This window comes from Anser cygnoides, chromosome 5 (genome assembly GCF_040182565.1).
Source record: "Anser cygnoides isolate HZ-2024a breed goose chromosome 5, Taihu_goose_T2T_genome, whole genome shotgun sequence".
Classification (NCBI taxonomy): domain Eukaryota; kingdom Metazoa; phylum Chordata; class Aves; order Anseriformes; family Anatidae; genus Anser; species Anser cygnoides.
In genome coordinates this window covers 38,634,298-38,660,379 of record NC_089877.1, presented here as the reverse complement: position 1 = coordinate 38,660,379, position 26,082 = coordinate 38,634,298, and the positions used below count along the sequence as shown (strand labels likewise).

General features: G+C 54.8%; 1 protein-coding gene and 1 long non-coding RNA gene across 7 annotated transcripts in view; one reads left to right on the top strand and one right to left on the bottom strand.

Annotated features, from left to right (window-relative positions):
* Positions 1-26,082, top strand: part of LSP1 (lymphocyte specific protein 1) — a 40,346-nt gene that overhangs the window by 240 nt on the left and 14,024 nt on the right. Inside the window, exons 1-5 of one of the 5 annotated variants that reach the window (XM_066997936.1) lie at positions 7,571-7,703; positions 18,721-18,873; positions 21,353-21,442; positions 23,669-23,864; positions 24,488-24,610. In XM_066997936.1, the coding sequence (XP_066854037.1) occupies positions 7,627-7,703; positions 18,721-18,873; positions 21,353-21,442; positions 23,669-23,864; positions 24,488-24,610 (639 nt within the window). In that variant the 5' untranslated portion in view covers positions 7,571-7,626. Of the gene's footprint in view, positions 1-7,570; positions 7,704-9,139; positions 9,480-18,720; positions 18,874-21,352; positions 21,443-23,668; positions 23,865-24,487; positions 24,611-26,082 lie in introns of those variants that run through there. The other 4 variants (XM_048066591.2, XM_048066590.2, XM_066997938.1 and 1 more) reach the window with 4 other exon arrangements.
* On the bottom strand, positions 1,077-9,797 carry LOC106042613 (uncharacterized). 2 transcript variants are annotated; one of them, XR_010831809.1, is made up of 4 exons: positions 9,699-9,797; positions 7,780-8,610; positions 4,797-7,683; positions 1,077-4,092 (listed from the first exon to the last, which is right to left on the bottom strand). It is a non-coding gene; the product is annotated as an uncharacterized lncRNA (long non-coding RNA). The 2 variants fall into 2 exon arrangements; XR_010831808.1 differs by lacking the exon at positions 1,077-4,092 and having other exon boundaries at positions 7,566-7,698.

The following is a 26,082-nucleotide window of genomic DNA, read 5'->3' as shown; positions in this document are numbered from 1 at the left end:
TGGGGAGCTGGGAGGGGAGGTGTTGGGGGGAAAGAAGGATAGTGGGGCCGATATGAAGAGGATCCATGGGACATGAAGGTGATCAGATGCCCTGGCAGGGCTTTGGTGAGGCCCTCCAGCTAGGGAGAGCCTTAGATTTCTTAAAGGTCCTACCTATCTCCTTCGAACTTCAAAGCCACTGGGGGGGTTGATCCAGCAGGAAACCTGGACTCCAGCCCCATGCAAGCTCAGCGAGGGGTCTGGCTCCAAGACCTGGGCCTGCATGGTGCTCCACAGCTGAAATCAGCCCTGTCTTTAAGGTGAATTGGGGCAGACCCTGCTGCAGAATGTGTCCTCTCTGTGTGTGCACTGGTGGGTTACTTTGGTGGGAAGGAGATGGGAGGCAGGAGGAATGCCCAGACCCCTCGTAGGAGGGATATCCAGACCCCTTTTTCTCTCACCTGCTGCCTTTGCCGCCGCTTGGAGGACCATGCTCAGGATCTGTGACACCAGGAGCTAACGTGGCTGTGGGATGGGGCTGGGAGGTGGCGCTGCCTTGGCGGTCTGACTTCTTTTTGTGTCCACTACACCTCTAAACTGAATTAACCTGGACATTTTTCAGGCTGGCTGCTGTCTTTTGTCAGCTTACACATCTCCCCGTTCCTCCGGTCTGCTTTGTTGCTTTATCAACAGATTGTAAAATTCGTACTCTGGTCACTCCACAGCAGGCAGTTTTACATAGGGGATAAGGGGAAAAAGACCAGCAGCAGAGACCATACTGCAGCTGTCTGCAATAGGGGGAGGCAGTGATAGTCTTGGCCGAGGAATCCCACAGAAATATTCAGATTTGGATGCAGCCAGGTTCAGGCTGAGCATCCCTGGAGCTTGGGGGTTGCCTGATTTTCTCCTCCAGCTTCAAAGCTCACATTAGCATTTCTCCGCAAGGCTGCTGAAAGGCAGCACACTTCACGGCGAGAGAAAAAAACAGCCCTGAGTGACAAGGAGAGGGGAAAGGTGTGTCATCTCCTATTGCTAACGGCTGCACTGAGTGTTTGGGCTGACACCTGACAGCAATTAGCCCTGGCTGAAGGCTTGACTGGAGGCTTCAAAAAGGTGCTGGAGCCTCAGTGCATGGCTGCCTGCAGAAACAAAGGGGAAAGCTTTACTGCTGGGGGGTGCTGAGGTGTAATTCCAGGCAGTGCTCATTTGCCTTGCAGGGGAAGGAGCCTTTTTGGGGTGGCCGAGCCCCTTCAATGGGTGCATGTATATTGGCTCAGCCAGGGCCATGCAGCAGGAGTCCCTGGTGGGGCAGGGCTAGGTGTTTCCTTTCTCTGTTTTCTCCTGGAGCTTCAGATAAACAAGATACGAAGGCACCTGTTTTATAGCATTGAAACTCTTCTTGAAACTTGCTGATAAAGTGTGTGCATGGATGTTGATTAAAGGTGGTGCAGCCCTTTCCCTTCAGATGAATTTTAATGACATATTAAATGGATGGAAAAAAAATAGAGAACAAAAGTAGTTTTTGGTTTAAGAAAATGGAGAATCGCTTTCCCTCCTGATTTGTGTACTGGTTTCATGTGCAGCTCTGAACTCCTTTTGCTTGCGCTATTTACATGTTTGCCAAGCTCTCAAAATTTCCACCCCCCAAATGGAGGAAGGAAGTGTGTGTTTGCTGCCTGGGGCTACCTCTTCTCTGCCTGTGGTTAGCTCAGCTCTCTGCTCTCCTCACCTCAGGCAGGAGCTCTTCTCAAGGCCATCAGTGTATGGATGGATAGATGGAGTCAGGGCAGTGCACCTAAGACAGCGTGAGGAGTGCTGGAGGAGGGAGCAGTGGGATGGAGCTGCCAGGGAGGCCAGTCCCAAGGCTTTCTGGTGGCAATGTATGAATACATTGGAGATATGGGGGAGGAAAAAAGACGTTGGGTTTGCTTAATGAGCCTTGACATCTGCCCAGCGTATATAGAGGAGGAATTTACAGTAGGGAAGGCTTATACTTGTATAACTGTTGAGGCAATCCCAGCCTGGATGCAGTTTACCCCTTGTCCCCGTGTGACTGGAGGCATGCTGGCAGAACCTTGCTTGTGCTGGTGTAACACCACCAAAAGCCAGCTGGAGTTACACTTTTCCATGAGCTGCCCTTGCTCTCTGGGGAGGCTCGGGGCTGTGCGCCTGACATGAAGCCTGCCCTGCAGGACATGGCCACCTGAGCGTGGCTCACGAAGCAGGTCCAGCTGCAGAGCAAGGGGCTCAGAGATGAGAAGCCAGCTTCTCCCGAGTCCCCTGCCACCTTCCCTGTGGGGCTGCCCTCCCGGGAGCTGCAGGAAGCCCTCAGCAGCCCTTGTATGGTCAGCACCCAGGGAAGGGCTCCACCGCGCCACCAAGCCCCGGGCTTTGCTCGGCCATGTCTGTCCCCAGCTGTCTCAAATTCTCCAGATCCTTAGAGGAGTCTCGAGGGTCCCTGCAAAGATGAGTCTTGTTGCTAAGTATACCCGTGGCTGGAAGGAGGTTGGCCGGGAAAGCTGATATGGGGAGAGCCCTCGGCACATGGGATTCCTTGGGTTTGGGATGGCTGAGCCCCGCACGGGGTGACCGCTCCGAGTTTGACCCAGCTGGGAGCATCGGAGTGAAGAAGAGTAGGGGAACACACAGGGGAGGGCCAGCAGACTCCAGCTGGAGGCTCTAATGAAGCTGGGCAATATTGCAGCATTTCCATATTAGATGTAGGTTCTCTGGCAGGGGCATAAGGGATGAAGAGCTGCCTCTAAATATAGGGATGTATCAGGTGCCTTCGCTGCCCCTTTCTCCTTGCAGGAAACCCTGGCTTGTCTTGCCTATTTTGCAATGTAAAGCTAGGGGTTTAGGGGTGTGAGTGTTAATAGGGGATTGCCCAGGAGCTTTTATTTGATTTTTTTTAACCACTGAAGGATGTGCTAGCCAGCGGGTTAGCTGAGCATGGACTGCCAAAAACAAACAAACAAAAAATACAACTGTGTATTTTAAAACAGTTTAAAAACTCTTGGGGTGAAATCTGGCTCTGAAGCCTGTGGGATTCCCTTCTCTGTGGGTTCTGGAGGCAGCTTGCTGTGGGGCTGGGTGTCCTGGGGCCAATCCAGGAGGTTTTGCCAGCCCCCCTACTGCTGGCTGGTGCTGGAGCCATGCCATGGGGTCACCCAGCCCCTCCAGCATCCTGTGGCCGCACCCCAGGAGGGGGTGAGCTCTGCTCGGCCTTTGTCCAGCATCACTAAAGCACGTCCCTCCGTGCCACGAGGAGCACCAGGAGTCTGGGCTGAGCTTTGGCCTCCCATAGCTGTGGCTGAGGTTTCTGCTCTCTTAACCTGAGTCTGACATGCTCCTCCCAGGACTGAGGCTTTGGACCCCCTGGGGAGGTGTTTCGGCATCCTTTGAAGGATGCCATTTGCTTGGGAAGGGAAAGAGGTGCCTTAACCATGAGATTTGCCCTCTGTTGGGTGCCAGCTACAGGTAGTTTCTTATCGGACCCGTGTGACACCTGCCAGGCCTTGAGCAGGTGCTTTACACAGCTTGAGGCATCTCCGATGGCACTGCACATACGTTTAGGCACCTGAATTGCTGAGTTCCCAAATCACCTAGCGAGCATGGACCACTGCTGAGATCTGGGTTGAGGCTTAGTAGGTATCCCTGTCCTTGGGCTGCCTGGGTGCTCCGAGGAGGCTCAGCTACCAAGGGGTTAACCAGCTCTGCTTGGCGCCCGTGTGTGCTTTCCTTGCCATGTATCTCTCCTAACACGCACCAGATGTGCGAGGCAGCTGCCGGAGTGCCTTAATCCCAGGTTTCGGCACTCGGGGCTGCCTTTCTCACGGGCAGGTCCGCAGCGGGGTCTCTGGGGGCTCGCAGCACGCGGGCAGGGTGGCTGGCAGCACCCATCCTCATCCTCTGCCGGGCTGGGCATCTTCTGCTATCGGCTGTGTTCAGTCACCTGCGGGGTGTGCTGCTGGCATGGAGGCAGGGCTGGTGCTGACGGTGCAATATTGGGTTGTATGGGATGAGCAGCGGCGTCTGGAGATGGAGCTACGTGGATTTGCCCTGCTGCAGAGGAGCTTCACACCAGCCCCGTGTCTGAGAGCTGTCCAGGGACTACGTGGGCAGAGAAATACGTGGGCTGAATTTATTAACGAACCCAAAGGGAACCCCATTCAGGGACTGGTGACCCACTGGCACCGGGGGGCTGAAAGCTTGCAGCCACCCAGGAGCACCTGGTCTGAGATGTGCAAGAGTTGGTTCACTTGGAGCTGGATTTATTTGGATTTCTCTTGTTATTGCACGGAAATACAGGCCCGATGTTTTGGTTAGCGTGCATCAGCACCACCCCACTGTCTGCGGTGAAGCTGTGCCAGTTTGCATCAGCTGGAAGTCTTCGGTTCTTTCCCTTACAAGCTCATTTTGCAAACGAACCCTTTGCTAGGGATTTTTTCTGCATTACCAAGCAACCCCTCTCCCAGCCCTAGGTATCTGTTGCTTGCTGCTGCTAAATAGACACTATGTGCAATTTGTTTTATCAAGCTCCTGCCAGACGGGGTGGAAAATATGATCTCTCCTTCGGTGCATGCGCATGCATGTGCTTTTTTCTGCTGCAAAAGCAGTTTCCTTTCCAACGAAAGGTTGCTCTGGAGCCATTAACATTGACAAACCCTGAGCTATTGACACATCCCAAGCAACCACAACTGCCATCCATTTGTGAAGGGCGAAGTTCCCCCCCCCCGCAATAAAATCGGAAGCAATAATTGAACCAGCTGCTGGAACGGTTTCAAAGCAGGCGCCTCCTTGCAGTTGCCACTTACCTTCCGTAAGGGAGCTGACAGCAGCGGGCCCGAGCTCAGCTATGCCCGAGGAAAGGCTCGTGTGTTATCCACTGTGTGCTCCCCTGCTCTGAGGGGCTTCTCCTTGCTCAGGCTGGCACTTCTCGCTCCTCTTTTCCTCTCCAGTTGACGTGGTCCTGCATACAGCTTCAGCTTGTGTTTGCCCCGATCCATCTTTCTGGATCCATCCATCTTTAATGGCAGAAAGGCTCCTTTCAGCTCCGTGTGAGGTCTGGCTCTGCAGAATTAATCACCATTTTCCCACTTGGTGGAGGCATGTGCTGGCCTTCAGGCTTTTTGGATGCACCCCAGCACTTTTCCCTGCCCCTCCATGGCGGCTCCCATCTTTTTGCCTGGCTCCAGCAGGGGAGGCATGGATGGATGCTGGCTTTCTGCAAGCTGGGATAAGCTGTCTTCCCGTGAGGCTTGGAAGTGGGAATTGCCAGATGATGCTTGGGGCTTCCTTCCTATCCCTTAGCCCAGCTAACCCTAGCAGGAGAACCAGCCTGGCAGTGTAAGGCAGGGATTAGTGACTGCTAGAAGTGCCTGTGTTGCACAGGGCAGCGCCACACCATGGGATGGTCGCTTGGCCACCTCTGCTCTTAATGGTGCTGCCCTGGCTCATGCTTGCACCCCCAGTGCTTGCTGCCCTCCTTCTCCCTTTTTAAACACATCTTTCATTTTCCTTTTGTGCCCTTCTCCCTCAGCCCCCTCATTCCTTTTCCTCATTTGTATTGTTCCTGGAGCATCACACCGTCTCTCACCATGCTTGCAGGCTCCCATATCCCCTCTCACTGGGAGATGAAGAAAAGCCGTGGGATTTTGGGCTTATGATCTGCCCATAAAATGCTCCAAGGGGACAGAACAGGATGGGTCGCTCCTCTGTCCTGCATGGGGGTGAGAGGGCAGCGGTGGGATGAGGGATGAGGGCTGCTCCTTCCAGCTCCAGCTCTCTCTCCTTTTTGTTTCTGCTTCTCTGGATGTCATAGGAAGAAAGTCATCATTGTTCCCGAGCCAAGCTCCTCAGACTCCTGACATGGTGTTTGTTGACTCTTTGGACTCGGCCCACAATCATACGTGCTCCTCCTTGGGAGCCAGACCCCCTGCAGCCCCCGACATCTCTCGCCTGCGGTGCCGCCCCATGTGGCTGCGGGGTGAGCCCAGGGCCAGGCGCCCTGCTGCGGAGCCCTTCCCGAGCGCCTCCTGCCTCCTCTGCCCCGCTGCCCCTTGGGGTACGTGGGCTGGGAGAAAGCCCCTTGCCAGGGCAGCCCCTGCCCGCTGCATCCCCTCCCTGCCTGCCCCTGGGGTCACGCCTTGGCTCGGGAGCATCCTCGTGCCGCTGCCAGGGGCGGCTGCGGGTGCAGGCAGGGCAGGTTGATCCCACCTCCAAGGGCTTGCTCTGCCTTCTGGTGGCACCTTCAGCATGGCTGTACATCCCCTGCTTCACCCCAGGGCGTTTTCTAGTGCCGCCAGACCTGGCAGGTCCTCAGCGCTCCGACCCTGCTCTTCCCTCCGCAGAAATAGCAGCACCCCAGCTAACCGTGCCGACGAGACGCGCGGCCCTCTTGACAGCACGCTTCTGGAGCTTGCAACTGGCTGCTCCTGCTGAGAAGGAGATAATGTGCTGCTCTTGGCTGCTAGACGCCCAATTTCCTTGGGATTATCTCTGCCTGCCTGTTCTGGCCTCTGCGCTTGGCTGCCCGAAAACGAGTGCTGACGGAGCGTGCCGAGTGGGAACTGGGGATGGAGGGGACACAGGCAAACCCTCTCCATCAGGCTGTTGGGCTGTCTGCACCAGCTGGTGGCCCCTTCTCGCTGAAATGGGGCTCCTGGGAGGCTGGGCAGGTGCTGGTTTCAAAGTGCCCATGGTGAAGAGGTCTGGGAGGTGTCAGGATGGGCAGAGAGGGTTGGGTGGCAGGGAGAAGGCTGCGGGGTTTCAGGCCCTAAAGCCGCCCTTGCTGGGGCAGGGCTTAGCCCACGCTGGAGCAGCAGAGGCTGTTCCTGCAAGGGGGTCTGCTCTGGGTGGGATCCCCCCTCTGACATACGGGCATGGCTGCTGGGGACCATGCTGGCCCTACAAAGGGCCAGTCCTCAGCACGGCTGCCTGTTGGAGCCCATGCTGCTGCTTGGCCTGGCTGGTACCGCTTTGCATCGCCGAGTATTTGGGGAAAACTGCTTTGGGTGCATTTCTTTGTTAGCAATGGAGTCTTTTCTCCTAGTTTTTCCTCCACCCCCACCAGACCATGTGTTATCCTCTGACTGATTTTGCAACCAGCCCTACATAGCAGAGTGGTTGTGTAATTAACGGGAACTGGTGCGGCGCTATCTCCTGGGGACTCCCGCCTCCTTCCCGCAGCAGCCTGGCCCGCCTTGCTCCCTCCTGGCCTCTCACCTCTCCGCTGACCCTGCTGCTGGGAGCAGCCCTGGGAAGCTCCCTGGTGGCTGTCAGCGGCTGTCGGGGTGCTTGGGGCATCCCAGTTCCCATATTGGGGTGCGGGTTTGCTGCGGGGATTTGTGGTGGTTCTCCTAAGCGCTTGCCACGCACCCCCACCGAAAAGTAATAAAAAAGGAGATGAATTAATTCCTTGTTTTTCTTCCTGTGTCCGCTGCACTCCTGCCCGCTTCCTGGTGGGACCAGGAGGTTTGCTGCTGCGAAAGGAGGCGTGCAGCTGTGGGGTTGGGGCTGTTCTTGGCGGTGTGGTGGGATGCAGGCTGCTGCACCTGGGCTGGGCGGCGAGCGCGGGAGGAGAGGGGACAGAAGTGCCTCTGTTCTGCAGGATGGTGCTGTGGGACTGCTCTTCCTCCAGCTGCGATGTGGGGGGCTCTTCCTTGCTTCCCTCTTGGTGTTTCCCAGCAGACGGGTCCTGTCCTGAAAAGCAAAGCCCTGAGGTGCGTGTGCCATTCGGAGTGTGGGGGCAGTGGCGATGAAGCCCAGAGGAACATCCTCTGGCTTGAACCTAATTACCCTGTAAGTACTTGCAGGGCTGGGACGTGCTCCTTTTGAGCAACAGAGGCCTTTTGTGGTGAATCTCTTGCATCGTCTCCCCAGCCCCGAGCTCGGAAATAGCAAACGCAGTGTGACAGCGTCAGAGGGGCCACAGAGTGAGGCCGGGATCAGTGTCTGTGCTCACTTGGTTTGTGATCGCTTAGGGGAAGTTTGGTAAATACCTGCAGAAAAAAATAATGAACTGTTTCGAAATGAAGCCGAGGAGAGGCACATCTTTCTGATCTGGGCTCAACGCACTTCCTTTTTATTGAGATTTCTGGGTGTATTTCACGGGCAGCTTCCCCATTTCAAGAAGCACTTCTGCAGAAGTGATTGAAATGTTTAAGTAAGGTGAGAGGGGGCTGAGAGCAGAAGGAAGGTGAGGGTGAGAGCAGGGGGGTCCCCCCTGACAGACATGAGGAGGAGGAGGTGGGCAGGCTGTGCCATGCGCACCGCTGCCTGTGGGGCTAACATAGGGCTGGGACTTGGTAGGTGCAGTCCAGGTACCCGCTGCTCTGGTATAGAAGAAACTTCCCCCCAAAGTCACACATGGACCAGGGGATGCAGGTGAGGGACTAAAGGCTGATTGTTATTTTTTCCAACATAGCTCCCATGATGAGGCAGCGTTAAGGCGCGAGCGGTCACCTGTATCTGACGGCTTGGCAGGCGGGCAGGCGGTGTTGGCAGGTGACATCGTTCCCAGTCCTTCACCGGCCACTCACGTGCTTCTTTATCCTCCTGAAGTGCTGGTGCTTCGTGAAGGCAAGCCAGGTTATTTTTTGCTCTCCGTCTGGTTGATGCTTGGGGAAACTGAGGCACGGCAGAGTCGGTCACTTGAGCAGGCAAGGAGTGGCGAGTGCAGAAGCAGGGTGCGTGCCCCCTGCTGCCTGATGGCAGCCCCCAAAATCCAGCTGCTAGCCTCATCTCCTGAGAAGAGCTTCCCCTGGCGCAGAGTTTCCCAGTGCTAAAGCCCCTCTGGCATTAACCTGGCTCTGGGTCTGTCTTTGGGCACATGGGGACTTTGGGGAGGTGAGACTTCTCCCGATGTGAACGGAGCGGGGCTGCCTGAGTGCAAGCTGCAACCCGAGGGCACAAACCCAGGCTGGCTTTGTTCCCAATTTTTGTAATAGGGAAAGCAGTGCTGGAGGTAAGGGGGGGGAAAGGAAAAAAATGAAAAGGAAAAAAAATGAAAAGAAAAAAAGGAAAAGGAAAAAAAGGAAAAAGAAAAAAAGGAAATGAAAAAAGGGGAAAAAAAAGAAAAAAAAAAAGGAAAAAGGGGTAAATGGGGAGGGAGAAGAGCTGGAGAAGACGAACGAGGGAGGGATAGAAGTGAGAGGGAAGCAGCCCGGGGGGGAGCGCTGGGCTTTGTGCTGCGCTCGCAGGCAGCATCCAGCCTCGCATCCAGCGCTGCTCCCGGCAAGCTTTCTCCCTGACATTTCCAGCAGGCAGAGGAGGAGGAGGTGGAGGTGGAGGAGACAAGAGGGGGTGGGCCGGGGGGGGCTCGCAGAAACAAAAGGAAACCAGCTGCAGAACTTCCTGAAGACGGGGCCGGGGGGAGAAGCGAGGGCGTGCGGCGCCGGGCGGGAGCTGCGGGAAGGGGAGCCGCCAGCCTTGGCCACCATGACCAGCGCGATCCTGAGGAGGAACTCCAGCAAGCAGGGCCTGCAGAACCTCATCAGGTGAGCGCCCACCTGCCCGCGGCCCGGGGGGCCGGGTGGGCGCGGGGCGGGCGGAGGGGACGCCTGTGCCGGGAGCCGTCTCCGCGCCCCTCGAAATCAGCTGGGTTTGGTCCCCAGCCCCGACCGCTCGCGGTGCGCTGGAGGGAAGGCAAATGGATCCCCCCCCCCCCCCCCCCCCCCCCTTCCCGAGCAATATGAGAAAAGCAGATCTGAACTTACTGATGGCTTTTCCAGGAGCACACAACTGGAATAACTAAGCGCGGCCAGGCTGTGACACTCACCTGAGCCGGCTGCTTTTTTTTCCCCCCCCCCCCCCCCCCCCGCCCCCCTAAATGTGCATTGTGCCGTGCCTGGTGTGATGTGCATTCTTAATTCTGCGAGGGGCCAGGTCCTCCCGGGGCTGCGAGCTGGCGCTGTGCCCTTGATTCAATTAATCGCGATAGTGCTTGGAACCTTTCTTCCTTACCGGGGCAGGGAGGAGGATGGCAGGGTTGGCTTTTTTTCCTTTTCTCAGCCCAGGCTGAGCGGAGGAGCATGGCCACATTGTCTGCTGGTGCTGGGATTCCCTCTCATGCGCTCACTCTGGTTTTGAGCCGGGGCTGGAAATACCCCCCCGAGACCAGCAGCAGCTGGTGCTGGGGCAGCTCGCGCTGTCCCTTGCGTCCCTCCCTGGCAGGAGAAAGCTGCTCCCTTCTTTATATTTAACTGAGCCTCCGAGCGAGGGGAGGGTGGAATTAGGGAGCGCCGGGCTCACATCCCGCGTGCTGGGCACCTCCAGGCTCCCTCATGCTGCTGCTGGTGGAAGACGGGGCTGGTGGGACAGATGTTCCCAGGCGGTTTGGGATTTCCCTGGTAATGCAGGCTGCGAACCTCACCCTCCAAGTGAATTCCTTGCTGTGTGGGGGAGGTTGGGACCAAGAGCCACCGCACCCCGTCCCTGCCACCTCCTGGTCTGGGCACAGGGGTGGTGGCAGGGAAACTGCTGTCCCCTGGGGTGCGAAAGGGGCATGAGGAGGGAGGCGTGCATGCTTCGTACATGCACAAGGGGCATCCAAAGTTGGCACAGCCCAACCAGAGGTGTTTTCCCCTCTGTAACCGTGTCCCCGAGTTCCTCCTGCTTCAAGTAGGGACTTTTTTGTGTCCCGGAGACGCACAGGGGCTTTTACCAGAGGAACTTTGGGATGGCTTTTGTCGTGAGCGGGGTTTCTATGCTTCATCTGGCTAGGTCTGGCTCTGGGGCTGTGTATTCCAGTCCTGTTTATAGAGGAGGAGGAAGGAGCTAGGGCGTGAAGATGTGCAAGGGATTTAACCCGCTGTTTACGCCCAAATAACTCCACTAACACTCGCAGGAATCAACAGGAGAGCAGGCAGGCTCTGCTCCGCTCACAGCCTGTCTTGCAGCTGTATTTTCTCCCTCTTAAGCTGTCCAGGGAGCTTGTACCCTTGTGCAAGCTCCTTCAGTCTGTGATTGCCTCGAGGCTCCTGGCTTCAAGACACATCCCTGTGAAGACTGTGCTCCTGCTCTGCTTTTATCTGTCCCAAGGTGACCGCAGGCTGCGTGGTTATGCTTCATAGGTCTGAAGCTCTTCTGACGTGCAGGAGTGCGTAGCTGACCTGGAGATGAGTACAAAAGGCTGTTTGGAGCATCAGGGATTTCCCTGCGGTGCCAGATGTACCCTTCGCTCCTCCATGCCAAGCATCGTGCTCCCTTCTGAGCCTGGTGCGAGGCTCTCCAGCATCTTTGCTGGGGTGACCTGTTGGCTTGCACTGTGCTCACCAAAATTCGGGAGGACATGCCTTTTGTGTTGCTTACAGGGAGCCGTGGGTCTGTCAGGGCTAACCAGGGACTTGCCTTCCCTGAGGCTTGCTTTGGGGTGGGTCGATGTGCTGGAGAGCCAAGCGGGACAAAGTGCTGTGACAGTACCCTGGGAGCATCCTTCACCTCTCGGCAGGCTGGAAAAAAAAATGAACCCGTCCTGTGCCTTGGTTCCTCCCAGGCACAGGGTACGGGTGGCTTTGCAGGGGGTGCTTGGCAGGGATGGGCCGTGCAGTGCTATCTGCCTCCCTCCTTCCCCTGCACGTCCCCCCCTCAGACGTAATCTCTCTGCTGGGACCTCCCTGGGGAAATATTTGTCCCTTTGTAGCAAGGTAATGGCACCAACCCCTCGTGCTTGCCAGAGACTTTATATTTTTGAAGTCCTCTACAAACACAAGCCTCCCTATCTCGTTATCGCGGTCTGTTCTCCCCTTATCCTTCTAATGAATTCCTATAAATAAGATAGGGATCCAGCGCCTGTCATGTCGATCCATTCAGTTCATTATCAGTTCCTGCCGGAATTTCTCTCCCTCTATTTATCGAGTCTCAAGTGTTTCACAAAAGAAGATGGCTGTTTAATTAACCCACAAATCAGCCTCTTTGTAAATCGGCAGCGGCGGCTGCGCCACTCCCCGAAACTGGGCGATGCGGGCTCCGTGCGTGCAGCGTGCTGGACATGGTCACGATCCCATAGCCACGCTGGGTGTGGGGCAGCTTTAAAATACCCTCAGCTCCTTGAATTTCCATGTATGTCGTGACTGTAATGCTCGGTGCAATGGGAATCCGGGCGTTTGCTTTCCCTTCTGTCCGTGCGTGATGTCTCCTGGAGGTGGCCAGGATGTGTCTCAGCAGGGAAGATGCTGCTCTGGTGTCTATTTCTGCTTGACCTCCAGAGCAAGGAGCTGGCTGGGGCTGAGCTGGGAATGAGGAGCTCAAAGGGCTTGGGAAAGAGCAAGGGCTGGATGGCGCTTGGAAGGGGAAGGAGATTTTTTTGGGGGGGTTGATGCCAGGCCACAGTTCATTGAAAGGGAGGTGGTGGTATCATGGGGGCTATTGCAGCTTCTCTGGGCTCATGTTGACCTCTGTGTTCCCTGGGTAGACGTGGGGAGCAGATCCTTCCCTCTCCATGGCAGTGGCTGAGCCAGCCCCCTGCATACCATGGGGATGCTTTCCCAGCTTTTCCTGGCCCTGGGGCTTGCTTTGCCAGGAGCACCACATCTGCCATGCGGTGTAATGTTCCTTTTCTGGAAGGAAAGAGGAGCTTGGCAGCCCAGCTGATGCTTTTTGCTTCTTTTTAGACCAATTGTGCCTCACTTGTCTCTGGCTTCTCCTCACCCAAAAGCAAGTGGATGTTTAGGGCCTGACCTTGAGGTGATGGAATTTTTGGGGAGCTGCAGGGGGTGAAGGTGGGGTGAAGCCCCACCATGCGTATCTGCAGGTGGTTCGGCCAGCAAGGGCCATGGGTGGGATGCTGGGGTGCTGTGTGACAACAGACTTCCCACTTCCCAAGGCTTTTTTTCCCCCTTTCTCCCACCTTTCGTGTCTTGGCTAAGAACAAGAGTTGCAATCAGTGTTTTGGGGCAAAACCTGTTGTTTTTTCTCGAAGGCACAGCAGAGGCTGAGGGCTTGTTGAGGGCCCTGGTTCCTGTTGCAGCTCAACTCATCAGCACTAGCCATAAACAAATTGAGCCTCAGCTCTCCCATGGAACTGCACAGCGCGTTCCCACGGCCTCCCTGCTGCCTCCTGTCACTGCTCCGTCAGGAAACTCCCTCCTGCTGCTCTGGGCGGCAGGGCTTCAGGGGAATCGCATCGCCCCGAGGACCCTACAACAAATGCCTTGTGGTCGAACCGGTGGGTCCTCGAGGCTCAGCCCCGCTGTAAGCAGCAGCACGCCTGGTATGAATCTTGCTCGAAATCACAGCTTCAAGCAGGGGCAAAGCATTGTTATCCTCCATCCTTTGCAGCATGAGTGTATAGAGGAGGTAGCCAAGGCAGCGAGGCTGGGGAGGCTTGCTTTCCTCATCGAGAGACAAAAAAAATACACAGGCTTAGTAAGCCAATCTGACCCTCCCTGACAAGCCTGCTTTCTCCTCTGGCGTGCCTCTCCCTTCCAAAAACAGAGCCCAGACTTCCTCCTCTTTAGGCAGACGGCGATTTCTCGAACCTTGCAGCTGAGATAGAGGGAGCGTGAGAAAAGGCCACAGTTCGGGGTCGTACGCGGCACCGATTTCTCACACCTCTTGAGCGCTGCAGCCTGCGCAGGGTGCTGGGAGGGCTCCAGCCCCAGCCCTTTCTCTCCCCCCTCCGCCTCCAAATTCCAGACCGGTGATGTTAATGCATTACCGCACCAGCATATCTGTGTGCTAAGGACCCACGGTCCTGGGGGTGCAATCCATCATCTTGTAAAGGAGTTGTTGGGAGTCTGTCTGCTGTGGTTAAAAACGATTAAAAAATACATAAAAATGGGTTATTAAAGGTGCTGGCCTCAGGCTTGCTCCATCAGGCTTGGAGCGCTGCTGGTGGGATGCTTCCCAGCCCGTGGCATAGGTAGGGGAGGGACCCACTGCTTCTCCGTGGCGTGGCTGTGTGTCCAGGTTTGGGGTGTTGGTGATGAGATGCTGTAACTCCAACAGCAGCATCTATTTCTGCTCCTGTCTTCTGTATGGTCCATCTTTGTGCAGGCTTTTTCCCTCCCAGGGACCTTGCACGCTGGGGCTGGTCCCACCTGCACCTTCTGGGTGGCGCCAGGAATACCTGGCACGTGTGGCTGTGTAGCTGCATATTTTTTACTTTGGGCAGAAAACAGGTATGCTGCTGCGAGGAAAGATCCGGATTCACTTAAGAAAAAAAAAAAAAAAGAGTTGCTTTAATTTTCAAGGGGAAGCTAGGTCTCTGCCATGCTGGCTAGGGTTTTCTTCCATTTCTGCTTCATGAAAGCGCAGGCTGTATCTTACTCGGCTCAGATGCCTTGGCGTGTCCTTATCAGCCCCTGCGTGACGCCTTTCCGCACCCCAGCTCCCGCGGGTCAGCGGGGACGGGAGCCGAGCTGCCTGCCGTGATTTACAGGAGTGGGAAGCGCTGAGGCTGCGGGGCTGCGGATGGGGCGGGGAGGCTTGGTATGAGAAAAAGGCTTAGGGTGAAGCATCTATGCATTTTTCGCCTCTCTTCTCCCCTCGCTGCACCCCCTCTCTTGCTCAAACCCTGCAGCCTGGGCTCTGGCCGGAGCGATGCAGCTGAGGAATTACATGAATGTTTGGGAGGGAGAGGCTCGTGCAGCGTCGCGGGCTGCCTTCGGATGACACGGCGATCCTTCAGAGATGGAATCACCATATCCCCCGGGACTGGGCTGAAATAAACTACAGGCTGTGACATCGTAGCTTCTGGTTTTATTTCTTTCCCAGTCCCCTCGTATCGTGCCGATATCCACACCCCCTTCCTTACCCAGGCAGATGGATGATTACCCCCTTTTTGCTATCAAGCCACATTACCTCTAAGCCCCAGAAACATGTCCATCAAGAAACCGAACTGCTGTTTGCCATCTGACTGGGGGATTTCCACATCACAGACATTTGGCCAGCCTGAAAGTGAGCCTTGTGTCACAGAGGCCACTTGTGCTTGCGGGTGATCAGCAGCAGCCCCTTGGAGGGGAGGTCAGGATGCTGCTTGGACCTCTGCTGAGTTCCCAGCATCTTCGTGGCAACCTTGGATGAGCCCTTGGGCTTGGGGACAGATTTCTGAAGGTGTCTTGGTACATGGAAATAAACCTGGGTCCTAGGTCTTTGGAAAGGGCAGAGATGCTGAACTCCGTGTTGCTCCTCTGTAGCCTCTTGAGGGTGTCCTCTTCCATTTCAGGTGACAAGGGTGAGCTGTACACTTTGGGACCCCTGCAGTCACGCCTGGATGCTTTCCAAACCGCAGATAAATGCGATATGAAATGAAGCCCAGCAGCTCTACCTGGCAGCAGGATGAACCTGGGGACAGTCCTAGCCCATGTTCAGTTTTATAAGGGTGGGCAGCTTCTGTAGGTGTTTGCCAGATGGTAGTGAAGTAGTTTTGCTTTGAGCATGCCATCCTCTCCCCATGATGGGCCACGGGGCACCGAGGTTGTGGCTGGCCCCGTGACAGGGCAACAGGGGCTGAAATGGATGATGTGGGAAGGGAAAGGGCCCTTGCGTAGGTTTCTGCATCTTCCTCTCCCTTTCCTTGAAATTCAACAGAAGAGGATGATGTGATGGCTGCTGGGGGACGCAGGGCACCTTCTCCCCTTAATGCAGCCCTATTTCTCACACAGGACATTTCCAGAGGTGAAAGCACAGCAGCTTTTGCAGGTGATGGTGGTGTTACCCTTGGCAGCAGTAGGGCTTGCGCCGAGTTGCCCTTTGAGAAGTGTCAGGGGTTGGACATGACTCCTCCTAAATCCCTTTCCCAAAGCCTCTTTCCCCACGAACCCTGGGTATGCGGGGGCAGCCGGCGCGACAGGGGCACCCACCAAAGTCAACAGTGGCCTGGCCTGGGACCTGGCGAGCTCAGGAGACAGGAATGTCGAGTGTGCTGGTGGAGGGTTGCTGGGTTCTGGCACAGGTCTGCAAAGCCTAAAGGCTCCGGGAGGCATTTCGCTTTCCTTTCTGGAATTAGCTTTAGTGCTGAAGGTTGGTTTGGGGCCAGCAAAACTTCCTCTGAGCTGCGAGCCGTGCAAAAGACTCCTCGAGTCTGCAGCATTTCCCTTAAACAGAGCTCGGCTGGTGCCAGAAATTTCCCTCGCCTGTGTATTATCAGCTCCTCGAGTGCCCATGAGGAATGGCCCAGAGGAAATGTGACCTTCCTAGAGATGCTGGCTTGTCTGGAGCAGGCGTTAGTGGCCACGTGGAGCATGGATGCCTGTATCTGTTCTGCAGGAGGTGTTTGGTAGGGCGAATGGAATCAAAACTCCTCCCTGGGCTGGGGGTCCAGCGGGAGGTGAGGTCAAGAGCTGGATCTGAACCGGGCAGCCAGCCCCAGGCAGAGGACTCTGAGCATCCCAGAGGTTTGGCCAGCTGTGGCTGTGTGGCCAGACCTGGACCTGGGTGCTTTGAGCCCGGCCCTAGGTCTGCAGGCTTTCCTCGCCTGCCCAGGAAGAGAAATCCCCCTCTACTTAGGCAGTTTGCTTGGGTTGGAGCACACTGTAAATTCACCTTGTGAGCCCAGCACTGTCGGTTTCCTTGTCCCGTGTCAGGTGAAATGACAAGGGCAGCTCTTAGTCCCACCAGCAGCTATCAGCCTGGTTCTTCCCATATCCGCCCAATTTTGGGGAAATGCCATCTGGAGCAGAGCTACGCGCCGCCAGCCTGTCCAGGCCTCCCGAAGCACTGGGTGATGGCTTCTAGAAATGGCAAAGATGGTTGTGTAACAAGGAGAAAAAAACAGGAGACCATGCCTCCTCGTGAAGAAAACCGAACCGTTTTGAAATGAAATCTTTCCACCTTCTTGCTTTGAGAGGAAATTTCACAGCCAACCCCCTCCGCACAGAGGGGGCTGATGAAGGCATGGGCTTGTCCAAGCTGAGATGGCACGGTCAGTTTGCAGCTCAGCAAACCGCTGTAGCTGACCCGAACGTGAGCACTTCGCCAAGGTTTTGTTTGTTAACTTGTTTGCTTATTTTTCATTGAAAACAAATATTTGTGCTGCTAGGTCAGTTGGAAAGGAGTAATCACTTTCCCTCTCCTTGTTGGCTTGAGCACTGAGCCCCAGAGCATCACTTTCTAAACCTTGCTCTGGTGCCAGCCTGTTTGAGCACAAAAGAGAGCTCTGAATCTGCTGATAAAGTGGTTTTAGGTGTTTGCTGGCATTTCTGAACCCAGGGCAAGGAGGGGCTCGGTGGGGACTTGTTTGTGCCCGAAGTGTATGAGAAGCACCCAGTGTCCTCGTGTCCGAGCCGCGTGCCCTATGGCTGTGGGCACTCGGATGCCAGCTTGCTGTTTGGCATTGGGAGCTGAGACATTCCCCCACCCTGCAGAAAACTGCATCTCCCCGAAACAGTCGCCCCGGCGTTGTCCTTGGCCCGTTCAGAAGATGCAGCGACAGAATAGCGAGCCGGTGAGGTCATGGGGAGAGAATTAGTCACATCCAAGTGGGAAACGCAGAGGGCTGCAGACCAATGCTGGTGTGGGAAGCTGGCGTGATGCAGATGGGACCCCCCCAGGTCACCACAATCCCCTACAACAGCTTTCTGGGGAGTTGGAATTGCATGAAAATCTGGTTTGCTCGGGGAGAAACGTGGGCCTCGCTTCTCGTAAGCGGGGCGATCCAGGCGAGAGGGGGTTAAGGGCCTTTCGGAATCGGAGACTCTCTGGAGCTGTCATACAGGGGAGGGAGATCGTGGCAGAGTTTAATGAATGACTTCATTTAGATATTAAAAAAAAAAAAGCGTGCACACAAAAAAATAAAACAACAACACGGTGGCTTCCTGCCAGGCCCACAGACAAGGGTTTCTATGGGAACAGAGGGGGGAAAACAATAAATATGAGTGGGGGACGAGGAGGGGCAGAGGGGACCTGGCCGCCCCTCGGGTGGCTTCGGGCTCTTTGTTCCCATCGAGGGAGAGGGGCAATGTGGGGGGGAGAGGAAAGTGTGGCCGGAGGCACCTGATGGCATTTAGGAGAAGACCCCACCCAAGATGAGTGAGGCAAGGGCAAGTTTTCTGCTCTCGAGGGGCAACCGTGGCATCCTCACTGTGTTCCCCCCATCACGCTGCCCTGCTCAGGCTGTCAGAGCTGGGCTCAGCTGGAAAATGCCCCACAGTCACTCAAGATGGGCCTTTAAAAAAAAAAAATTCCTTTCCATTAGATTTTTGCCCCGGTCCGAATTGACATCGCTGACATTGTGTCCTACCGAATGGGTTTGTCCTACAGGGAGAGCAGCCCCCTGGTGTGCCCGCACCGGGCAGGAGGCTGCAGATCTCCATCCTTGCTGCCGTCTGCACACCTTGTACAGGAGCATCTTGGCAAGCAGGCTTGCAGACATGGGGAAATAGCCCTCCCAGTCTGCTGTGGACCTGGGTGAGTGGGACGGGGTGAGCAGCATCAGGAGTGGGTGCCCCGGCACAGACCTGCCGCTCGCAGGCATCATTTTGCAGTGCCCCGCACCAAGGCTGCTGCCCATAGGCATGATGCTGTCTCTTCCTGTGCATCCCATAACTTGCACACCAGTCTGTTCCAGGCACCCAGTCCTTTCCACCAAGGGTCTGGTGTGCTCCTGGAATTGTTCTCCTTGGAAAAGGAGCACAAAGGCTGCAGCGGGATGGCCACCGTCACAGCCATGCTGGGAGCACTCACCCAGCGAAGCCCCTGGCCCGCACAGAGGGGTGTCTGAGCAGCTTGGGGGGTTATCACCAGTATGTTCAAGCTCTCACAGTGGCACTGAGATGGGTTTCCCTCTGTTTTGGCAAGGCTGACGGCGCAGTGGAGCGTGGAAGACGAGGAGGAAGCAGCCAGAGAGCGGCGGCGGCGGGAGCGGGAGAAGCAGCTGAGGTCCCAGGCAGAGGAAGGCTTCAACGGCACTGGCTCCTGCTCAGAGAGCGCAGGCTCAGCGCAGGAAAACCAGTAAGAAATACCCCCATATATACATCCCGGCAGCAAAACCCTCCAGCCACGGGGTGGGCATCTGTTGTTTGAAGCAGTTTGGGGGCTGGAGGGGCTCCTGAGCAGGTCTGGGGGGATTTAGCCCAGGTTAAACAAGGATCGTGCTTCCAGTTTGGGCAGTGAAAGCCAAATGGCTGAAGGTGTGATGCACAGCCCCTCGGTAGCTCATGGGCTGGGGGCGAGGGCCTCCCCTGGCCGGGTCCCTGCTCTTCCATCGAGGATGCTGCGCCGGCAGTGGGAGAGCATCTGCAAGAGGGCAGGGTTTGTGATCACAAAGCACCCACCAAAGAGGAGCAACAACTTCATTTCACTAGGAAACCAGTAAAAAAGCACATTTTTTTTTCCCCATGAAAAGATTTGTTGTTTTCTTTTTTTCCTCAGGTATTTTGCAAATTATTCAGGACTTTTGTTGTTGTTGTTCTTGTACAGAAGCTTCAAAATCTTTTATGGCAATGCACCCAGTGATGTTCTGCAGGCAAAACCACTGTGATCTGCCCTAAAAGCAAACAACATGTCTGGAAAGTAATAATTATTATTCACTCTCCCCACCCCCCAGCCCAGGCCCCTTTCACACAGGGGCTGGAAAACAGTTTGTGGAGGTCTTTGAAGCAGCTGATAAGATGCTCTGATTTACTGGGGGGTGCTGTGAGCGGCCCCAGACACAAAGTGCTGGCAGTGCCTGAATTTAATTGAGTGCCCGAGCGCCTGCCTTAGCCGCATGTGTACCTTTGGTGTCAGTGGGGAGGATGCTGCTGCCTCTCCGGCTGTCCCCTGGTTCCTTCTGCAGCTGCTGACAGCCACCTGGGCTTGCTCAGGCAGCCAGGGTCAGCCTGCTGGCAATCTGCGCTCTCTCCCATATAAACACCGTCCCCTCCTTCCCCTGGAGCTTCCCGCACCGGGACTCACCCCATCTGCATCGCTGCTCTCTTCCCTTCCCCCCATTAAAAAATAAAATAAAAGGAAATAACCAGCAAACTGCTGGGGCTGAGCAGCAGTTTTGGGTGCCCACTCCCTGCTACCCTTCCGGGTGAGCCTGGCATGTTTTTTGCGTGTTTTTTGGAGAACTTCAGTTCCTGTGGTCAGTTGACTCCTGAATCTCACAGAAATCACAGAATCATAGGAGCTTTGGGGTTGGGAAAGGCCTTCAGGATCATCAGCCTGACCTACTGAGTCCCACCACTAACGACACGTGTCTAAAGCCACAAGGGTTATGGAGAAGGCAAAGCATATCCTGACACCTCCTAAGAGCCCAGAAAGGCAAAGAAAATAATAGTAATAATAAAGGCTTGTTCATGCCTATTGTGCATTTCAAATCTGTGAATTTTAGACTAATCCGTGGGCTCCACACCCTACTTGCCATTCCCAGGGGATGTGACCACCCTGTGTCCCGTGAAGCCACCTCCTCCAGCTGATGCTTGCTACGTGGGCACCCACCCTGCAGCCCCACCTGGGTGGCAGTTCTTGTTGTGAATGCAAGGAAAGAAATAGGAAAACCCCAACAATCCCCGTGCCCAGCTGGTGCTGGCAGCTGTGTGACCCCAGAGGGCTGCTGCTCCATCTGTCCGTCTGTCTGTCTGTCTGTGGGCCGGGGCTGTGTGCTAGCAGAGGGCTGTCATCACAGCCTGGGAACGCGCTCCCAGGGCCGGAGGGCAGCAGGCTGCAGGATGGACATGTTTCCTCCTCTCTCCTTTCCTATTTAGGAAAGATGGGGGTAGTTTTCCCCTCCAGCACACAGAGCCATTCCCTCTGAGCAGGGAGCAAAGCGGCTTTTGATGCAGTCGGGTTTCAGCCTGGCCCATGGGGGGCTGCTGAGCATGCTGATAGCTTGAACTGCAGCCAGCAGAGAGGGGCTGGGGAGGATGTGAGGTGGAGCAAGGCTGGGCTGTGGTCCCCTGCTCAACCCCGAATCATCAGCTTGAGGAATGCCCACCTAGATATTTGGGTGTGCAGCAAGGCAGGGCCCCAGTTTCAAAGCCACGCCTGCAGCACTCATCCTCACCCTTTATTTCATGACGCTTTCAGATGGGGCAGGACCAGCACTGGTATTTCACAGATGCGGAGCCAGCGTCTTGGAAGCACATTTGACTGCTTCAAAGCTCTATGGGAACGTGAGGATCAGCCCAGGACTCGAGCCTGTGCCCAAACGCTGAGTTTTCCTGCCCTCCTAACGCAGCGCTCTGCTCAGGCTGCCTCCTGCTGGTTCCTTTTGCTGGGGGCCGCGTGCAGGCACAGGGCAAGCAGGAACCACACCTGAAACACCTCTGGTCCAAATGAGCTCCAGTGCAGAAGAAAACCATGAGACTTCTTCATTTTGCTGTGCCTCTTATTTCTGCTCACCTGTCCCAGAGACCGGGCAGCAGGGTGCTTCTGCTGGACACACTGAGCTGGCCGGGTCCTTTGTGTCACTTTCATCCTGATTTTCCTCCTTGCTATGTTTCAGCTATGACTTTAAGCCCTCCGGGCCCTCAGAGCTGGAGGAGGATGAGGGGTTCAGCGACTGGTCCCAGAAGCTTGAGCAGCGCAAACAGAGGTGGGTAGGGCAGAGCTGGAGCCACCAACGTCCCCAGGATGAGGTGACCAAGGCCAGGTCCTGCCGTACATGCCAAGACGGGAGGCTGGAGCATTGGTGGGATGGGGACAGATGCTCTCTGCCTGTGATTTGGGCTACCTGGGAGGAAGGGATGCGGGGCTGCCCCGGGCTTTGGGGATGTTTGGCTTCAGCTTCGCGCTCCGAGCAATGGCAGCCAGCCAGGACGCCTGGGCTTGGAGGAGTGACAACAGCGGATCTAAGCCACCTGAGCTGCTGCAGGGGCTGAAACGGCCCCTAACATAATGCAGGCAGCCTAAAAAAGCTGCTCTAAGTTATTGCTGCTTCCTGGCTCATGTCAGCAGAGTGGGTGTCGTGGCCCCAGCCCACCTCGTGCTCGACTCCTCTCTCAGTGGTGGAAAACAGAGCCCAGATGGACGCTTGTGTCCCTGCCCAAGAGCTGAGGGCCAGATCCATCTTCCATCCCTCTCCCCTGGCTGAGCTGAGCAGTGCTCCTGATTAACTCCTGCCCTGGACACCGTGTACCTGCACGTGAACTCTGTGACTCAGCTGCCCCAGCAGCGTGGTTTTATGGGGAACTTTGTCCCGCGATGACACAACCCCTTCTTTACCCGTGGGATTGAAAAAAAAAAAAAAAGGCATAATATTAATATTTACTGCTGCGCAAACAAATCACCTCTTCCTTTACCCAAACACTGCAAGCTGCACCTTCCCCTCCGCAGCCCCATGAGCACCTCCCAGCAGAGCTGATGATCACAGCTGGGGGAGCAATGAGAAATCAGCCCCAGCTGCTTTTCTGCACCCTCCCCTCCCTATTTTTTCCCCCCTTGTAAACAGTTTGTCCTTAGGGAGAGGCTGCTGCTGTTGGCTGGAGGGGGTCTCTGTAAAAGGTGGGCTTCCTAGCTGGTGTCTGTGCCCTATAAAGTCTGTTCAGCTGCTTTGTCTTTCCTCCTGGGTCGTCTGCCTTGCCTGAGGACAGGCTTGGAGTGCAAGTGAAGGTAGGAGGTGTGTCTGGCCAGAATGCCCTGTGCTGAGTCAAGTGGTGCTGCGGGGTTTCCCAAACCTTCTCTTTTTCTTAACTGAATGTGGAGCAAGCCATATTTTTTCCATCTGAAGAATATTTAGGCTCTGGTCCCCAAACAAGGGAGGGGAGATGGTTGTTCTCTGGTGGATGGAGCTAAACAGCTTGTGCATCCCCTGAGGGCTTGTGCAAGCCTGTAGTTTCTTTTGGGGTCAGGTTTCCCACTTTGCAGGGGAGATCTGTGCCCTAGCCAGCCATACAGGAGGGTGAGAGCTGGATGCCCCTCTGCTGTGGTGCAGTGGGGTCAGGCTCGCTGCCTCCCATACAAAATTGCTCTGTGCAAGAAGCATCCAGTATGCTGTATTGTGTCTAGTGGCATAAAATTCTTAAAACGAGCTTGCTCTTTAGCTGGAGCTGTTGTTGGCTGAGGCATCTTGGCTAAAAACTAGTCGCCTGGGCTGCAAAACCTTTAGAGCCTGTTTGTTGGTGGTGACCGTGCAGTCGTGGGAGGATGATCAGTAGCGAGCCAGCATACGCATCAGCCTTTTTTCCAGAGGGGTCAGCGAGGAGTGCTGGAAGGTGGCTGTTCTGCGAGCTGCCTTCCCAGCTGCAGGGAGGTGGGTGGAAATGCCGAGCTGGAGCCGCTGGCCAGCGAGGCAGGAGCAGTGAGTCACCCTGGGCTCTGGCAGCAGCCTGCTAGCCAGCTCTCTAGCCTGCAACCCAGGCAATTTTCTAAGAAATAGGTGGGAGGAGAAAGCTGGCCTCCAGCCCGGGGCCATAAGATGGCAATAGCACCTTGGCGTGTGTCTGTGAGGGCTCAGGGGTTTAAGTGCTCCTGCTGGCTCTGTGCACTCAGCGTGGGCTGCTCTGCTTTGGCAAAATGGGTTGCTCAAACACTGCTGGGTCTCTTCTCTGCAGCCCCTGAGAGCTGTAGGAATCCTCACGTGAAACTGCTATGATTTACTGTTTTATTTACTATTTTTATTTTTTTTAACCCCTGGTTGCTTTGGGACTGCTTTGGTTTGCTGGGCTCTCCGTAGAGACATGAGTAGAGGTGTCATTTATTCGCTTGGGTAAAACTGAGGTTTGGGACTGACACAGATTTACTGCTGCCTGCGAAGGCGCCTGATGGCGTCTGTAGGCTCGTAACAACATGTTGCTTCTTTAACCTCTCCCCCTGCCCCTAGGTCCCCGCGGCAGTCGTATGAAGAAGAGGACAGCGGTGTGAGGGAAGCAGAGGTCAAACTGGAGCAGATCCAGCTGGACCGGGAAAGCCTGGAGGAGACCCAGGAGGAGAATGTGGCTATTAGGGAGGAAGAGAGGCTGTGCCAGGAGGAAGAACATATCCGAGAGCAGCATGAGGAGGAGAGAGTTGAGCAGGAGGTGAGATCAGGAGGATCTGGGCTCTGATGGGATGGCTGAGGTGGGGAGGGACCCCTGGGTCCATCTGGTCCCAGCCCTGCTCCAACAGGGTGCCCAGGGCCACGTCCACGTGGCTTTGAAGATCCCCAAGGAGGGAAACTCAGCAGCCTCTGGCTAGTCTGTGCCAGGCCTTGCTCCTGTGCCAGCCCATGTAGGTGGTGCTGGCCCGGCACAATGTGGGATGGAGCTGTCTTTGCCAAGTTGCCTTTCTGGGGCCTGAGAATTGCAATTTAGAATAAAGGCAGATGCTCTCCCTCCCGATGGCCTGAAATGAGAAACTCCTGTTCTCCTATCTCAGTAGTAGTAAGAAACCCTTAACTGATGCAAGGGCCCCTTTTTGCATCATTCTGGAACCTTGAACCTGCAAAAGTCCTCTGAATTTGTTTATTTTTTTCAAATGCACACAAGCCTCTTCCTGGATGTTCCAGAATGAGGTAATGTTAGCATAGTTTCTGTGTCAGAGTATTCATTTAGTGTAAAGCAGGAAGCCTGGGAGACGGGGGGTGGTGGGAAAAAAATCATTTTTTTGCATTCTAAGCATTTTGACCAGCTTGCTTCCTGGCTTGCTCATTTTCTGCACTCAGGAAAAGAAGAGAAGGAGAAATGAAGAGGAAGAAGCACCAGAAAAACGCCAGAAGGCCCCAAGCCCCACCAGCCTGGAGGAGGAGGAGCTGTGCTCTGACCACACCACAGTGTGCTCCACTAAGGTCTATGTTTGGGACCCCTCTGGCACCTAGTGACAGGGAAAAATGTCCCAGGGCTTATGGCAAAACAGGGTGTGAATTCTGCTACGGGCTGGGGCAAATCACTTCATCTGTTTCCCTCATCTTTGGTTGTTGACCTCCTGCTTTGTCTGCTTATGCTGTTGGAGGCTGTAACTGTACCTTCCTGTGTATGCTTTGCCAATCAGTGTGAATCTTTAAGTCTTCATTGAGGATGCCAGGGAACAGAGTAAAACAAATAACCAAAGCTTAAAGCAGACCTCTTTAAAAATAACACATTAACTTAATCAGAAAATAAAATTTCCATTTTAAAAAAAAAAAAGGGAAACTTAAAGCATTGAAGCACTGGAATTTCCCTATCTTACAATAAAATAGAAAATATCGCTTAACCATTCTAAAGTTAACTCTTTTAAAGCAATCTGGGATTCCTGATCTCTGAAACACCTTGCCTTGCCCTGTTCCCATCTATGTGAATTGATGCTCTTGTGAAACTTCCATTTCTAATGCCGCTCGAATCGATCTCGTGGCTTGTGTTGCATTTAGCACAAATCCTCAGTTTGGTGTGTGTGCTCTTACATACAATAGACACAGATAAGTGGTTTCTGTAGCAATGGGCTTTTTGTCTCTCTAAGCCCTGGGCTTGCTGATTATTGCTCTTAGGGAAGTGGTGGGGAGCCTGGGTAGCCTATTAACCTGCTGTTGGTGTTATCCTTGCTTTTCAGTTTGGCATTCAGATCTGTGCTGTTTGCTTCTTAGTCAATATTTCCTGGGCAGGGAGGATTGTACGAGCACTTCCTCTTGCAACAGTAAATAGCAGCAAGTGGAAGATTTCATCATCTACAATCATCAGATTCTTGCTGTTTGCAGAGAAACCTTTTAAAATCAAATAAAAAAAAAAAAAAGAGGAGGAAAAGTGGGTTTCGGTGCAGGCCATGTGATAATGTCAGGTTTGAAAAGTGGGCTGGGGGTGGCCTAGGTGGATACCAAGAGTGGGACCAGTGGGGAAATGTAAGAAGCACTTCAGTGCCTGTTACGTGCTGAAAGTCCTCTCTCTGCAACCTCCAAACACGCAGCTTCCTGACCTGAGCTTCACTGCTGTTGCTAGGATTAGCCCAGGGAAAGGTTTAGAAATCTAGTTGCTGTTTTTTATATTGGCGATGTCAGAGCTCACCAATACACAAAGCCGAAAATAAAGCTGTTTTGGAAAAATAAGAGCTTGGGATCTTTTCAAAGGAAGGAGGATCTTTACACCCCAGCTAGCAGAGTTTTATGTGAATCCTAAGAATTGCACAGATTGACCACCAAGAAGGTGTTTTGGCATAGGGTTGCTCAGCAGAGATCCTGGTTATAGGATGAGAACATTCCCAGTGGGCTGGGAGCTCCCCTGCCAGCAGTGGCTGGTGGTGGCCAGGGACAAGTCTGGGACAGCTGGATGTTGGGGTGCAGTATAGCGGGGT